Source organism: Mandrillus leucophaeus, unplaced genomic scaffold, assembly GCF_000951045.1.
Source record: "Mandrillus leucophaeus isolate KB7577 unplaced genomic scaffold, Mleu.le_1.0 Scaffold12, whole genome shotgun sequence".
Taxonomy (NCBI): Eukaryota; Metazoa; Chordata; class Mammalia; order Primates; family Cercopithecidae; genus Mandrillus; species Mandrillus leucophaeus.
Genome location: NW_012100320.1, coordinates 5,780,428 through 5,796,806, shown reverse-complemented (window position 1 = coordinate 5,796,806; position 16,379 = coordinate 5,780,428). Strand labels below are relative to the sequence as shown.

At 39.6% G+C, this 16,379-nt stretch overlaps 1 protein-coding gene across 3 annotated transcripts in view; it reads left to right on the top strand.

Annotated features, from left to right (window-relative positions):
- The window catches only part of AAGAB (alpha- and gamma-adaptin binding protein), a 73,841-nt gene that overhangs the window by 30,313 nt on the left and 27,149 nt on the right, over window positions 1–16,379 (top strand). For all 3 annotated transcript variants that reach the window (XM_011968620.1, XM_011968611.1, XM_011968606.1), the window contains exon 5: window positions 4,077–4,160. In XM_011968620.1, coding sequence (XP_011824010.1) covers window positions 4,077–4,160 — 84 coding nt within the window. The remainder of the gene's footprint in view (window positions 1–4,076; window positions 4,161–16,379) is intronic.

Genomic DNA, 16,379 nt, shown 5'->3' with positions numbered 1-16,379 from the left:
GTTTATGTGTTAGTAGAAAATATGGCACTTAGATTCAGATATGAGAGATTATTTTAATTCAGGGAAGAAGAATCACAGCAAAATTCAAGAAACTTTTTTCCCCAGCTGTTTCAAGGATTTAAGCAAAATCCATTGATGTAGTCTTATACTTAGTGTGAGAATTCATTTATTTGGTTTTACCACCTGTTTTAGAACTTTTGAAAATGTGTGTTTTTCTTATGGATAAAGGTATAAGGCTGCTTTCTAAAATCTTTGTCATTTTCCCAATCCTTTTTCCTTTCCCCACTGCTGAAGAAGGAGAGTTAGACCTTCATAGTAGTTAAAGTTGATGTTTCTTATTTTGAATTTATAGTAACCTAAGACTGAATTCCCAGGAATCGCAGGGGACATTTCAGATCTATTTGAATGTCTTTTGGACATTTGAAGCCAAAAAACAGACCCCTAATTTAATCCCCCACCTCCACCCCAGGTAGCTCTGCAATCGCTGTCCTCCGCTATTGCTGGACCTTCTATTTCTTCCCCTTTTCTACTCCCCTTCCCCATTTCTTTTCTCATCTTTTCTCCTTTGAAGTACACCTGTTGTGGTATCTACCAGGATAAGAGGGTTTTTGGTTCACCAAAACCTTATAATCTGGTACAAGAGATGAAACTTACAGATAATTGAATTATCAAGTGGAATGTCATAAGAATTATAGAAGAAATAGTGGTGCTGTGGTATTTTAGAGACAGGAGAGCTTATTTTTGTTTAAAAGTGCAGAGAACGTGTTGGCATTGTGAACTCTCACGTGTCAGCTGCTCCATGGGGAAGAAGTTAGAAAAGGTCCTGGGCTTGTAGTGAGAGGACTGGTGGAGAGGTGGCATTGTGAATATGCCAGTTGTTCCAAAAGACATCCTGGGCAGGGAAAACCAACGTGAATTAAAGTACATAGATAAGACATAAGGAGTAATTTCATGAAACTTGTATTTTTATTAAGGAATTAAGAAATATTTTTCTATATTCTGGTTTTATTTATAATTTTTCCAAAATACTGTTACCTTTGAGAATAAAACTTGCCAGGGAAGAAGAGAACAAAGCTGAAGTAAAAAGGCTGGTTTTTCTCCTTGCTCATGTTAAAGAGTATTGAAAATTGGCAAATACATCTTTTTCTGTGTTTTTCTAGGTCCCTGAAACTTGTGCCCTGTTTTGTGTATGTGAGCCTGTGTGATTTCTGGCAGTAGAATTTTCTCTTTCTCTTGTCCTTGGGAGTCAGTATCTGACTGTTATCATTTTGGACTCTCTGCTCCTTTATACACTGTATTTCTCATAGCCCTTTGTCTGAATAATGTTCTTGTATTCATTCAGATTAATCTTAAAATGGGTTTTTTGATATGTCATCTTTAGGTAACATAATGAAAACCTTCCTAGACTTTTAAAATACAAACTATTCCTAAGCCATATTTCCTCATCTTTTACTTGCATGTATTATTCGAACATGAATATAGGACTTTATGCTAGTTTGTATTAATTTTCCTCTTATGGGTACTAGCTCTTCATTTCAGACCACATTTTTGGTTCCTGGTTATGTCATCTAAAATATTAGTTATTCTTTTGAGAATTAAGTCATTCACAGTTAAGATAAACGTGACTTTTAGATTTTCATCCAAACATTGGTGGTGATAAACTTATCTTGGTAGAGTATTTTCTTTCTTTATTTTTATTTCTTTCTTTCTTTATTTGACATAGAGTCTCTCTTTGTCGCCCAGAGTGCAGTGGCGCGATCTCAGCTCACTGCAAGCTCTGCTTCCCAGGTTCACACTATTCTCCTGCCTCAGCCAAGTAACTGGGACTGCAGGCGCCCACCACCATGCCCGGGTAATTTTTTTTTTTTTTTTGGTATTTTTAGTAGAGACGGTGTTTCACCATGTTAGCCAGAGGATGGTCTCTATCTCCTGACCTCGTGATCCGCCTGCCTTGGCCTCCCAAAGTGCTGGGGTTACAGGCATGAGCCACCCCGCCTGGCTGAGTATTTTCAATTTAATCACTATATTTTCAATTTAATCACTATATTTCTGTTAGGTTGGTAGGCTGGTATTCTTTAAATGATTCATCGATCCATTAAACAGTTGGTGAGTGCCTGCTGTTTTTCAGGCACTGTGCTAGGCAGCGGGCATATGAACTCAGTAAGACAAGATTCCTGCCCTCAAGGAGTTTCCAGTGTGGGGGAAGGTTACATTAGTAAATCGTCAGTTCCAGTGCATCTTTCCTCTAGGAGAGATGTGCATAGAGTGGTATTGTTTCCACTTTCTGTAAGAATGGTGTAAGTGATTCGCCGTTGATCAAATAGCTAATAAGTGTCACAGCCTGGCTTCAAATTCAGATATTCTGACATGTAACTCTGTGCTCTTCCTGTTAAACCACCCAGGGCTAGGCTGGCCACTAGAGACAGGTTCTGTGTGGATTATGTTCTGTAAACTCAGGAAACTTTCCTTTTTTAACCACATGAAAACTATTTCTGTCATTGTTTTCCAGATGCAGCCTTACAGTCCTCAACATCTGTAGGATCTCCATTTCCTTTGTACACAATCATTCCTATGTTGTAGCTAAGAATACCACCTTTTTGGTACACTATGGGATTACAGCCCCATTATTCTGAGTAGTATCAGTCAAATTCCAGAAGCAGGATAGTACTCATAATAAACTAAATTATTGTAATGACCCTTTGCCTGTCTCTTAGACTTGTAGTCATTTCACTTCTCACTCAAACTGTCTTTCTCTGATCAAGAAGTTCTTCTATAGATATCAATCATAAATAACACTTATTATTCTTTCGTTTCCAGCAGAGGATAGAGCATTTACATGATTTTATAGCATACTATTAATAAGAGGACTGTTCCTGCCTTAAGGAAACTCATTCTGTCTAGATTGGTATCTCTCGTACTGTGCCAGGAATGTGTGTAATAAGTGGAATCTTAAATTTTCAGAATATAAATAGATTCATTGGTGAGGACAACTTTTTTATATAACTGCCTTATATTGTGTGTTTATTTAATTGCTTTAGTTTCTGGAATATTCTTTTTTTTCCACTTGAAAGTTTTTAGTTTATTAATCATGAAAAAACCACAGCGGCCACAGATAACATCCTTCCAGCACCTTTGCTCCTTCGGCTTTTTGCCAGCACCAACACTGGCCTTTGTAGTCTGCCTAACTTTCTTCATGCTGTTCTTGCATTCCTTTCATTGCTTTCTTGAGGTCTTTTTCTTCTCACACAGGCCATGTCTTGTAAGTCTATGTTTGTGTTCCTTTTCGTTTGCATAATCCAAGGAATCATAAATTATGCCAAAGCCAGTAGTCTTGCCACCACCAAAATGAGTTCTGAATTCAAAGATGACATCTGGTGTGGTCTTGTACATTTTGGCTACTTTTTCCCAAATTTCTGTCTTAGGTAGTGTTGCCTTCCTGGGGTGAAGGACATCAATGACCATTTGTTTTCTCTGAAGTAGTTGGTTGGTCATGAACTTTCCAGTTTGGATAGTTACCATGTCGTTCATGATGGTGATCAATCCTCAGACAGCTGAGGAGGAAATGAGTTTTCTCTAGAGTATTCTTATCAGGAGCTCCAAGCTCTGTTATTTGTTTTTTTCCTTGTACAATGTGAACTAACAACTAAATAAACAGGATAACAAAACCACAGTCATTTGAAAATATGGCTTGGGGGATATATACATAACATTTTCTTTTCTTTTTTGAGATGGAGTTTTGCTGTTGTTACCCAGGCTGGAATGGTGCCATCTTGGCTCACCACAACCTCCACCTCCTGGGTTCAGGTGATTCTCCTGCCTCAGCCTCCTGAGTAGCTGGAATTACAGGCATGCGCCACCACACCCGGCTAATTTTGTATTTTTTAGTAGAGACGGGGTTTCTCCATGTTGGTCAGGCTGGTCTCGAACTCCCAACCTCAGGTGATCTGCCTGCCTCAGCCTCCCAAAGTGCTGGGATTACAGGCGTGAGCCACCGTGCCCGGCCATATTTTTGTGAATGTGTATGTATATCTGTATGAGTGTTATGTATAAATATGTATATTTCCCTCCCTGATTAGACGACTTCCCGGAATCTACAGGAGTAAAGCGAATTGTCCAAGCCCTGAATGCCAATGTGTGGTCCAATGTAGTGATGAAGAATGGTAAGTAACTTGGGACTCAAGTCATTTTTTTCCTCTTATTCCTTGTAAGTTTTAAATTATTCAGATACATGTGGGACCATTAGTACTATATGAAATCTGTAGATTTATTCCAATTTCAATTCCCTGATTGAAGGAAGTGCCAAAGGTAGCATTTCTAGGAATTTTTCATATATGTTTAATAGTTAATTCAGTAAGAATTTAGAGGTTGCCTGTAATACACCAAACATTGTCTTTGGCTTTGAGAAGTACCTCCAAAATTATAAGACATAGACCCTATTATTAAGGAGCTCCTAGTCCAGCTATGAAATTCAAGCATATACTTTTCAAATGCCAGGTAACTATGCAAAGCAATCTGTGAAGAGTACAGGTGACTGATGCAGGCAGTAAAGTGCATAGAATCAGAAATATGGCTGTTGTGTTAGGCTCAAGTATAGAGAGAGAGCTTCAAGGAGAAAGTGTGTCCTGACAGTAGTTTTCACAGGAAGGTCAAGATTTGGACTGATGAAAGGGGAGAGTGGCAAGTGGAGAAGGAAGCATGACATAGAGAATAACAGTTGTATGTTCTGACCAGGCTGGGCAACATGGTGAGAGCCTATCTCTATAAAAATTAGCTGGTCATGGTGGTATGTGCCTGTGGTCCCTGCTACCTGGGAAGCTGAGGAGGGGGAATTGCTTGAGCCCAAGAAGTCAAGGCTGCAGTGAGCTGTGGTTATGCCACTGCGTACCAGCCTGGGCAACAAAAAAAGTTACGTGTTCTAGGGTCACTAAGAGAGTATCACCTAGCATTTGGAGCTAGCTTAGAGAGAGGCCCGAATGCCAGTCAGGAGAATTTTAGCTTTTTCCTGTAAAAATCGGTGAGTCACTGGAGTTTTTTAAATAAGGGGTTGATGCAAAGAAGGTGGTGTGCAGGGAGGTTTGACAATTGAAGAAAGTCAAGATAGAGTCTGAAGTAAGGGAGACCAGAGCTTTTGCAGCAGTTCAAGAGTGAGGTGCTGAGGCTGGGGGTAATGTAGTGGCTGTGGCCATGAGGCAGAAGACTGGATCTGAAGTACAATCTGAGGAGGGTAGGCTAGTGCACACTGGCCTCTTATAGTCTGCATTAGTTCCCTAGGGCTATGGTAACAAAGTACCACAAACCGTATGACACAGAACAACATGAATGCATTGTCTCATAGTTCCGAAAGCCAGAAATCCAAAATCAGGGTGTTGGCAGGGCCATGGTCCCTCTGAAGGTGCCAGGGAAGGGTCTGTTTCAGGCCTGTCTTCTAGCTTCCGGTAGTTCCTTAGCTTGTGGCAGCAAACTCCAGCCTTCACATGGTGTTTTCCCTAGGTGCCTGTCTGTGTCCACATTTTACAGTCGCATCGAAGTAGGGATCTACCTACTACAGTATGACCTCATCTTAATATATCTATAGTCAACCTGTCCAAATAGGGTCACATTCTGAGATACTGGAGGTTAGGAATTCAACATACAAATTTGGTGGGGGATACAGTTCAGTCCATAACATAGTCTTTTAGGAATTGCTCCCTGTATAGGGTTTTTCTGTCTTATAGCTCTGGGCTGCCCCAACAAGTATGCTGAGTGAGACACTACAGAAGGGAATGAGAAAAATCATATTTTACAGCCAGGCGATGTGGCTCACATCTGTAATCCCAGCACTTTGGGAGGCCGAGATAGGCGGATCACAAGGTCAGGAGATCAAGACCATCCTGGCCAACATTGTGATACCCTGTCTCTACTTAAAAAATACAAAAATTAGCTGGGTGTGGTGGCACGTGACTGTAATCCCAACTGCTCTGGAGGCTGAGGCAGGAGAATCACTTGAACCAGGGAGTCAGAGGTGGCAGTGAGCTGAGATTGTGCCACTGCACTCCAGCCTGGCAACAGAGCAAGACTCCATCTCAAAAAAAAAAAAAAAAAAAAACACACACACACACACAAAATGAAAAAATCGTATTTTACAGTGAGCTTACCCCGTCTTCCCTGATAAAGGTCAAGTAGAAGACCAGTTTTATAGAAATAGAATATTTCACTTCAGTTTTTGGTAGACCCTTGAGTGTTAAGTGAGATTGGCGCCCTTTAGCTTTCCTGAGGTCTGATCTAACCCTTGTCATCATTAGAGAAGTTCCTTCTGGCATAATAAGGTATTCCTTCCTCTCCTTTTCTTCCCCTCTCCATCCTCCTTCCTCCTTTTTTCTTTGTAGGAGGAATCTTATTATGTCTGTTACATTGAATTGCAAGGGTGCTAGATTCTATTTTATTGATTTGGCAGTCTAGATAGATCTAGAAAGAATAAGGAGTTTTTTGGGTTTTTTTTTTTTCTTCTCCAACTTTTTTTTTTTTTTTTTTAAGACAGAGTCTCACGCTGTTGCCTAGGCTGGAGTGCAGTGGTGCAATATTGGCTCACTGCAACCTCTGCCTCCCAGGTTCAAGCAATTCTCCTGCCTCAGCCTCCTGAGTAGCCAGGATTACAGGTGCACACCACCACTCCCAGCTAATTTTTGTATTTTTAGTAGAGACAGGGGTGTTTCACCATGTTGGTCAGGCTGGTCTCGAACTCCTGGACCACGTGATCTGCCACCTTGGCCTCCAAAGTTCTGGGATTACAGGCATGAACCACCCCACCTGGCCTCTCCAACCTTTATTTTAGGTTCAAGGAACACATGTGCAGATTTGTTACGTGGGTAAATTGTGTGTTGCTGGGGTTTGGTGTGCAAATGATTTTGTCACCCAGGTCACAGGTAGTGAGCATAGTACCTGATAGGTAGTTTTTCAAACCTCACCCTCCTTCTACTATCTCCCCTCAAGTAGGCCCCAGTGTCTGTTGGGCCTCTTTTTATCTCCATGTGTATTCAATGTTTAGCTCCCACTTATAAGCGGGAACATGTAGTATTTGGTTTTTTGTTGTTGTTGCTGTTTTTACTTCACTTAGGATTATGGCCTCCAACTGTGTCCATGTTGCTGCAAAGGATATGACTTTCTTTGTTTTTATGCCTGTGTAGTATTCCGTGGTGTATGTGTACCACACTTTTTAATACAGTCCACCGTTGATGGGCATCTACATTGATTCTATGTCTTTGCTATTGTGAATAGTGTTGTGATGAACATACACATTCATGTGTCTTTTTGGTAGAATGATTAACATTCCTTTGGGTGTATACTCAGTAAGGGGATCGCTGGGTTGAATGGTAATTCTATTTTAAGTTCTTTGAGAAGTCTCCAAACTACTTTCCACAGTGCCTGAACTAATTTACAGTCCCACCAGCAGTGTATAAGTACTTCCCTTTCCTCTGCAACCTCACCAACATCTGTTATTTTCTCACCTTTTAATCATAGCCAGAATAAGGAGTTTTTCATTTATGTGGTTATCTCTCTGTTACCAGAACAAATTCAAATTAAGACTTGGTCCTTCTCATTCATCTATTCAGCAAATCCTTGTTGAGCATTTACCATAGGAAGGCTATAAAAATAAGATTTGGAACATAAACTGGATCAATTTAGAATAAAATTATATTCAGTGGTGCTTGTTATATTTATGAGAACTATTTTCACAAAATCTTCTTTGGCTTTATTCACTTTTTGAAAAATCTGTGTCCCAAGTTCGTATATTAAAGAACTATTGCCTTGTAATGTACACTTATGGCTATAAATTGAGAAGCTGGACTAAACAGGCTTTATTACTTTGGAAGTATGGTCAAAGGTGTTTCCTGAAAAAAATGCCATTTTACTTGTTTTAGACACTAAACAATATTCTTAAAAGAACTGCAAAGCAAGGAGGTACATTGTGGATTTTTCATGGTTCTTTGCCCTGAGGTTTCCTCGCTTTCTTTTTTTTTCTTTAGAGTACTGGTACACTAGTTCCCTGTTAACCAAAAAACAACATACTGCCATTAATTAGCTTAACTTCATTTTAAGAGGATCGTGGTGTAAGTGGTATGAAGATACAATGAATGACATTTTGATGTGACCCAGGTCTTAGGAAGTATGAAGGACATCCTTTTAGAGCCCTGCATCTTACTTTAGAGACAAAGCTCTCTGGATATATGATGGGTCATATTACTCTTCCAGGGTAACCTACCTCCTATGCTGTTTATAGAGCCTGCTTTGCTGGCGATCTGTCTGCGTGCCCAGTGAACTGTGCCTTCCTCAGCCTGCTTTTCTTGAATGTCCAAGTGTTGTCTGCCAGCAGGTGCTCAGACTGGTTTATTTGTTTTAGGGGTCTCTGTTTTTCCTACTCTTTTTTTCTCTTTTATTTTCTCCCCTTTTCTCTTTTTTAAATTGTGGTTAAATATACATAAGATTTACCATTTAAAATATGCATTTCAGTGGCAGTAAGTGCATTCACATTGTTGTACAACTATTGCCACCAACAAAAATTTTTAAATCAAAAAGTTTTTTTAATTAAAAAGTTTGTTGACAAAGTAAAAAAACATAATAGAGGTACTGATTACCTTTTTCAAGAGATTCATAATGACCAGCTTTTGTTGTTTTGGTTAGAAAAATTACTATAATCATAATTGATTCTTTGGGATTATTACATTGGAAAATTATATAATGCCAGTTGATTATTTGGGATTATGTATTGTCTAGTTAGTATTTATTGAGCAGTAATAGAACATTTAGGTTATGTCATGCCACTAATTTTGTACAGTTGCAGAAAAATACTTGTTTGAAACTCTTTTAAAAATATTTAAATATGCTCAATTTGAAAAAACAATTCCACTTCTTGTAAGGATTATGAACATCTAGCTGTTGCAACAGATGGCTCTGAAAACACACAAATCTAACTCAGGTTTTATTTCTTTGCAGTTTCTTGGACATTTGACATTCAAAGGTCTAATATTTTATCTGAAAATCTAGTTAATTAAAAATGTAAGAGATGAATTGCATTCCTTCCTGCCCTCCCCCCAGATAAAGTGGATGTGTTTTCTATATGGGAATTCATGATTTAGTGAGGGATTATTATAAGTCTGAACAACTTACTTGGTTATAGAATATCTTCATAACTTTTTTCCTTTCTTCTTAAAAGTTAGTAATACACAAGCAACCAAAGGAAAAATAGATAAATTGGACTTCATCAAAATTAAAAATGTTCATACTTCAAAGGACACTGTCAGGAAAGTGAAGGATAAAAGATAACCCTCAAAATGAGGGACAATATTTGTAAAACATGTATCTTATAAGGATCAGCAGAATGTATCTAGAATATATAAAGAACTCTTACAACTTAGTAATAAAAAGACAACTAATCCAGTATAAAAATGGTTAAGAATTTGGATAGGCAAGAAGATACACAAACGGCCAGTAAGAACATGAAAAGATGCTTAACGTTGGCTGGGCATGGTGGCTCACGCCCGAAATCCCAGCACTTTGGGAGGTCGAGGCAGGAGGATTGTTTGAGGTCAGGCATTGAAAACTAACCTGGGCAACATAGTGAGAACTTTGTCTCTACAAAAAAAATTTAAAAATCAGCCAGCCATGGCGGCATGCACCTGTAGTCCCAGCTACTGGAGAGGCTGAGGCAGGAAGGATCATTTGAGCCTAGAGTTCAGTGCTGTGGTGATCTAAGATTGTGCCACTGTACTCCAGCCTGGGCAACAGAGACCCCAATCCAGTATTGAAAAAGAAAAGAAAGAAAAGATGATTAACATCATTAGTCACCAGGAAAATGCACATCGCAACAATGAAATACCACTTCACACTAGGATGGCTAGGGTCAGAAAGATAGTAACAAATGTTGGTGAGGATGTAGAGAAATTAGAATCCTTGTACACTGATGGTGGCAATATAAAATGGTGCTGCAGCCACTTTAGAGAGTTTAGTAATTGCTCAAATAGTTAAACATAGGCTGGGTGCGGTGGCTCACGCCTGTAATCCCAGCACTCTGGGAGGCCGAAGCGGGTGGATCACAAAGTCAGGAGATAGAGACCATCCTGGCTAACACGGAGAAACCCCATCTCTACTAAAAAATACAAAAAATTAGCCAGGCGTGGTGGCGGACACCTGTAGTCCCAGCTGCTCGGGAGGCTGAGGCAGGAGAATGGCGTGAACCCAGGAGGCGGAGCTTGCAGTGAGCCGAGATCGCGCCACCCCACGCCAGCCTGGGCGACAGAGCGAGACTCCGTCTCAAAAAAAAAAAAAAAAAAAAAGTTAAACATAGATTTACCATATGACCCAACAGTTCCACTCCTGGCTGTATACACAAGAGAACTGGAAACATGGGCACACAAAACAGTGTGTATAAGTGTTCATAGCAGTATTATTCATAATTGCCAAAAAGTGAGAAAAACTGCTGAAAACAAAATGTGATGTATCCATACAATGGACTATTATTCAGTCCTAAAAATGAAGCATGCTACAATGTGGATGATCTTCAAAAATGTTATGCTAAGTGAAAAAAGCCTGACATGAAAGGCTACATGCTATAGGATTTCATTCATATGAAATATCCGGAATAGTTAAATGCGTAAAGATAGAAAGTAGATTAGTGGTTCCCAGGGGCTGGGAGGAGAGGTTGCTCATGGGTATGGCATTTCTTTCTGGGGTGATGAAAATGTTCTGGAATTAAATGGTGGTGATGGTTGCACAACTTTGTGAGTATACTAAAAACCACTGAATCATACATTTTTAAAAGACTGGATTTTATGATATGTAAATTAAATCTCAATAAAAAGAAAGAAAAGGAGGAAGGAAATGATGCCACCAATGATGATAATAGTAATAGTAGAAAAGGTGGTGGTGGTGATGATGGAAAAGGGAGAAGTGGCAGTGATACTAATAGCACCTGATGGTATATGTGCAAAATCTCATTTAGTCCTCACAAAAGCCACATGAGTTAGGCTCAGTGAAGCCAAGTAATTTCCCCAAGGTCATATAGCTCATCAGTTCTCAAACCTGTTTGCACATTGGAATCACCTGGGAACTTTAGTGACCTAGGAAGCTTTTGAAACCTATGCTACCTGAGCCTCACCCAAGGGAGGGGCAGCTACAGTGTTTTTTAAGTGCCTCCGGGATTCAAATATACAGCCATGGTTAAGAACCACTGACATAAATGATAGTCTTCTAGTTCTAACTTGTAAGAGTCTGTGCTTAATCCATGGGAATAAATTCATCATTTTGAAAGCCACGTTAGCCCCTTGCCTGACCTGCTTTCTCTAATTCCTAAATTATGTAGTATTGAAAAGTGACTTTTGGCCAGGCGCGGTGGCTCACGCCTGTAATCCCAGCACTTTGGGAGGCCAGGGTGGGCAGATCAGTTGAGGCCAGGGGTTCGAGACCAGTCTGGCCAACATGGTGAAACCTCATCTCTACAAAAAATACAAAAGTTAGCTAGGTGTGGTGGTGCACGCCTGTAATCCCAGCTACTTGGGAGGCTGAAGCACAACAATCACTTCAACTCGGAAGACAGAGGCTGCAGTGAACTGAGATTGTACCACTGCACTCCAGCCTGGGCGACGGAGTGAGACTCTGCTCAAAAAAAAAAGAGAAAAAGAAAAAGAAAAGTGACTTTTCAAGTCAGAGAAAGAAGACAGGACTATGTTTAATATGGAGTTACCTATAGGGAAAGGTGAAAATAGTGGACATTCCTTCTCGTACTTCCTGTATATTTGTTTCTAGTGTGGTTTAGTATCATGCAGAGGTCAGCAGTGCTGTGACAGTCCTTCTTGAGATCTGAAGGAAATAATACAGCTTTTATAAGTAGCTAATTGTCTGGGAGCATAATTTAGGTGCTGAGTGTATCTGGGCCATTTGAGTTTTCTTCTGCTGGCCTCAGATCTCTCTAGTCCATGTTTAAGCTCCAGTTTCAAGTGTTGATTAATTCATACAAACAATATTTCTTGAGTACTTGCCCTGTGCAAAGTATTGGTCTGTTTGGGATATATCAGTGAACAAATTAAACAAAAATGTCTGTGCTTAGGAGCTTTCATTCTGGTGGGAGGCTATAGTCAATAAACAATACAAGCAATTAGTATGTTATATAGTATATTAGGAGATGATGAGTGATATGGGAAAATAATAAAGCAGAGTTAGAGACATTGAGATTGCTGTGTAGATTGCAATGTTAAATAAGGTGGTTCGAGGTAGGTCTTCTTGAGATTTGAGCAAGGAGATAAGGTGTTTCACCATGTGGATATCTGGGAGAAAAACATACCAGGGACAGGGAACAGCTATAGCAAAGGCCCAAAGGTGAGAGCACACCTGGTGTGTTTGAAGGATATATTAGGACGCTTGCTGGCTGAGCAGGAGAGGTCAGAGAGGTAACAAACGGCTAGATTATTTGGGGCTTCGAGGGCCATCATAATAACTTTGACATTTACTCAGAGTAAACTAGGGGACTGTTGCAGGGTATTGAGTGGGAAAGTGATATGATCTGACAAGGTCTAAAAAGATCACTCTGGCTGCTCTGTGGAGAGTAGATGATGAGGGTGAAGAGCAACCAAGATCTCTTAGGGGCCTATTATAATATTCCAAATAAGATAGAGTGATGGCTAAGATTGGGGCCGGGACAATGAAAGCAGTAAGAAAAGGCTGAATTCCAGATATATTGTGAGACAGAGCCAGCATGGTTTCCTGCTGGTTTAGATATGGGATACGAGAGAAAGAGAGTAGTCAAGGAAGACAACAGGATTTGGGCCTGAACACTTAAAAGATTAGTTGTCGTCAACTGAAATGAGGCAGCTATAAGATGAAGCAAACAGGGTCACATATCAGTAGTTCAGTTTTGGACATGTTGAATTTGACATGGCTACTGAGACCTCCAAGTGGCTGCTAGACCTCCAAGTGGAGATATCAAGTAGCCAGTTTGCGAGATGTGTGGAGTTTGGGGAGAAAGGCATTTAAAACCTTGAGCCTTGATAAGATCACCAAGGGAGTGAATGCAGTACTTAAAGAAGACCAAGGACTCAGCCCAGGGACATTGCAACATCAAGAGACACGGAGAAGAGAAGGCACCAGTAAAGGAGACTGAGGAAGAAAGGTCAATGAGGTAGAAAAACCAGGAGAGTGGAGTCTTATTCTGGAAGCAAAAGTGAAGAGTGTTTCAAGGTGGAAGGAGTGGTCGCCTATGCCAAATGCTGCTAATAGGTCAAGTAGGATGAGAATAGAGAGCTGACCCTTGGATTTAGTATTAGTGACCTTGAAGAGCAGTTTCGGTGAAATAGGTTGAAAGAGAAAAATTGAAGATAGTGACTATAAAAACTCTTGAAAATTTTGCAGGAAAGGGGAGCAAGGAAATAAGTGAGAGCTGGAGAGAAAAATGTGGTTGAGATTTTTATTGTTTGAGAAGAGAACAAGAGCAGCACATTCATAAGCTGATGGAAAAGATCCAATAGAGGGTGAAAAATGGATAAAGTAGGAAAGAGAAGGGAGACTTACCGGAGTGATGTCCTTGAGTAGGTAGAAGGGATGGGCTCCAGTGTACAAGTAGAGGGACTGGCTTTGCACAGGAGGAGGAAAGTAAACCTAGAAAGACATGGGAAAGGGGGTATGTGGATGCAAATGGGGCTCAGTGGGGAGATGTGGCATGAGAATCTGTGGAAGTTTCTTCTGATTGCTTCAGTTTTCTCAGTGAAGTAGGAGGCCAGGATATCACTTGAGAGGGCAGAAGGGAGGAAGTAGCATTAGCATTTGAGGAGAGAGGAGAAAATGTGAAGTAGTCATTTGGGAGAGAGAGAGTAAATGAACCTATAGGGATGTGACGTATGATTTGCCAGGCAGCATTAAGGGACCCAACTTGAAATTTGGTGTCATAAAACTAAAGTCAAGTCAGGCAGCCTGGGTGTGTGTGTGTGTGTGTGTGTGTACATGTGCATGTAGTAATCAGTTCTGCTTTTGCTAAGCAAATGTTATCACAGCAAGAGAGAGGCAAGGGATTCAGTAGTATATATAAGAGATTAATTATAATAATCATGGAATTTAAGCTAAAAAGGAGAGAGTGGAAATCAATTGGAGTGGTCAGTAAAAAGATGGTAGTTTTGAGTCCTGGTGCAGTGGAAGGATAATTGGGTTAAGGTACTATAGGGAGAGAGAGGGACTTGGAAAAACAGGTGATGCATGAAGTTGAAATTATGGAGGGGTTGTAGTTATTGGTAATAATAAGGTCTGAGTATGACCTTGGGAGTACATGGCTGCGGTAGTGTAGAGGACATCATCCATGAAATGGAGGAATTCAATAAAACTGAGACTCAGATTGGTTGAATGGTTGTCTATATATTGAACTTACTAAAAATTAAGACATTTGCCTTCACATAGTTTGTGTGAGAATATCAGTAGGCTCCTATATTCAGAGATTTTAGCAATGATTTAATCCAGTGATTCTCAACTGAGACCCAGTGGGGGTATGGAAATACATATCACATGCTTTACAAGCCCTCTGAAGATGTTGATTGCCTGGCTCCCATTGAGAATCACTTAACTATTAAGCGCTATTACTAAGTGGTTGATAGATGTGCCCTCAGCTGCATTGGGTAGAAACTGTTAGGAACTTTTGAGCTAGTCTGTTCATCCAGTACAGGAATGGCTTCTATAGCATCCTTGCCAGGATCATACACCCTTTTTGGCTGAACGCTTTAAATAACAGCACCTTGTGAAGCAGTCTAGAAGCAATTAATTGCATAGAGAACTCCAAGAACTGTTTTGTTCATTCTTAGCAGATAGAATATATTTTTATGCTGGTAGCTTAAGCACTTAAACAAGGAAAGGATCTATATTTTACTTTGTGTCATAATGCTGAGAGCAGTGGTGAAAATTTTATCTGTCGGTGTATTTCCCCTTGCTTCTACCTTGTTACTAGCTTTCATTTTGATGACTCTTTTTTCTAGTCTCCCTAGTAGGAGGTGAAGAAAGTTCCAGCAGAATTGGAAAAGATTTAGCTTAGGGAGACTGAAATGACCAAGGGGATGGGAACAATGGAAATTGTCTAATATAATAAATAAGTGTAGACAAACCAGAGCTGAGAAGAGATTTAATTGGAATCTGTATTACAGGGTATGTATAAGGCAGATATGGACCTGATTTCCCAAATTCCAGATTGCTGTAACTCAGAGACATTCCCTAAATCTTAAAATGAAGGCCTTACTGAACATAGCAGGCAGTAATCTATGGAGTACTTCATATTAAGAGATGATCTAGACAAAAAGTAGATATGATTCAATAAGCCTACAGTGAATTCTCATTAATGACAATTGTACCTAATTCAAATTGAAAAGTACTTGGCCTAAACTTTTGAGTCTGTTATTTTGAAAAGCAATCATATTTTTCTTCCCGGTATTTATCTATGCAGTATTTTTACTAGGTCCTCTACTAGTTAGGTTCACCCAGATTACATGTTATTGTGTTTTATGAAACTTAATAAGGAGCATTGTTTTGTTTGGCATGATAGTACATGTCAATTAGCCTGATGAAAACATTTAGAACATACAATCTCCATGCATGCATCTGGTATGGCTTCTTCCTTTTACAGGTGGGGAAAAACAGGACCCAAAGAGGGGGGGTAACATGCTCATATTCACACAGTGAGTTTGTAGCCAACGTGAGACCACGACAGGTCTCCTGATTAAGAGTGTTACATGTTTTTCCATGACAGTGTGTTGGTTTATATTACTGGGCAGTTGAAGAAATGAGCACAGAGTAGTTCAATAATTTACCTTAAGTTGCGTGGGAAATCACTGGCCAAGCCAGATGAGTTCATTGGCTACAAAACTCCCCTTAGCCTAGGTGCTCTCTGACATGAGTAAGATTTTAATGAGACTGTGTGGAAATGATGATGATAGCTGAGATTTTGGGCTTTTTGGCTTATTTCTTGTAAATATATCCTTTTAAATAATTTAGGCCATCTGGAATGATGGAGATGCTTATCCCACGGTCTTTGCACTTAATCCAAAGTACAGCTAAGGATAGTTAATTTAATACTCATGCATTCCTTATAAATGAAAGATACTTTATATTTATTTTTAATTATTTTACTTGGAGTCACAACAGGTTATTCTTTTCGGTTTGAATTATAATTCTTATTTGTACATAGTAGGTGCTGTTAATGGCTTTTTGTTACTTAATATGAGATTTAAGGGCAAACAGGTTAAATTACAGTACTATAGTTATAGGCTAATTATTATTCTAGAAAGAGATTTGTAAATTTTCCTGATAGACATAACTTCCCTTTCTTTTCTTTTCTTTTCTTTTCTTTTTTCTTTTCCTTTTTCTTTTCTTTTCTTTTCCTT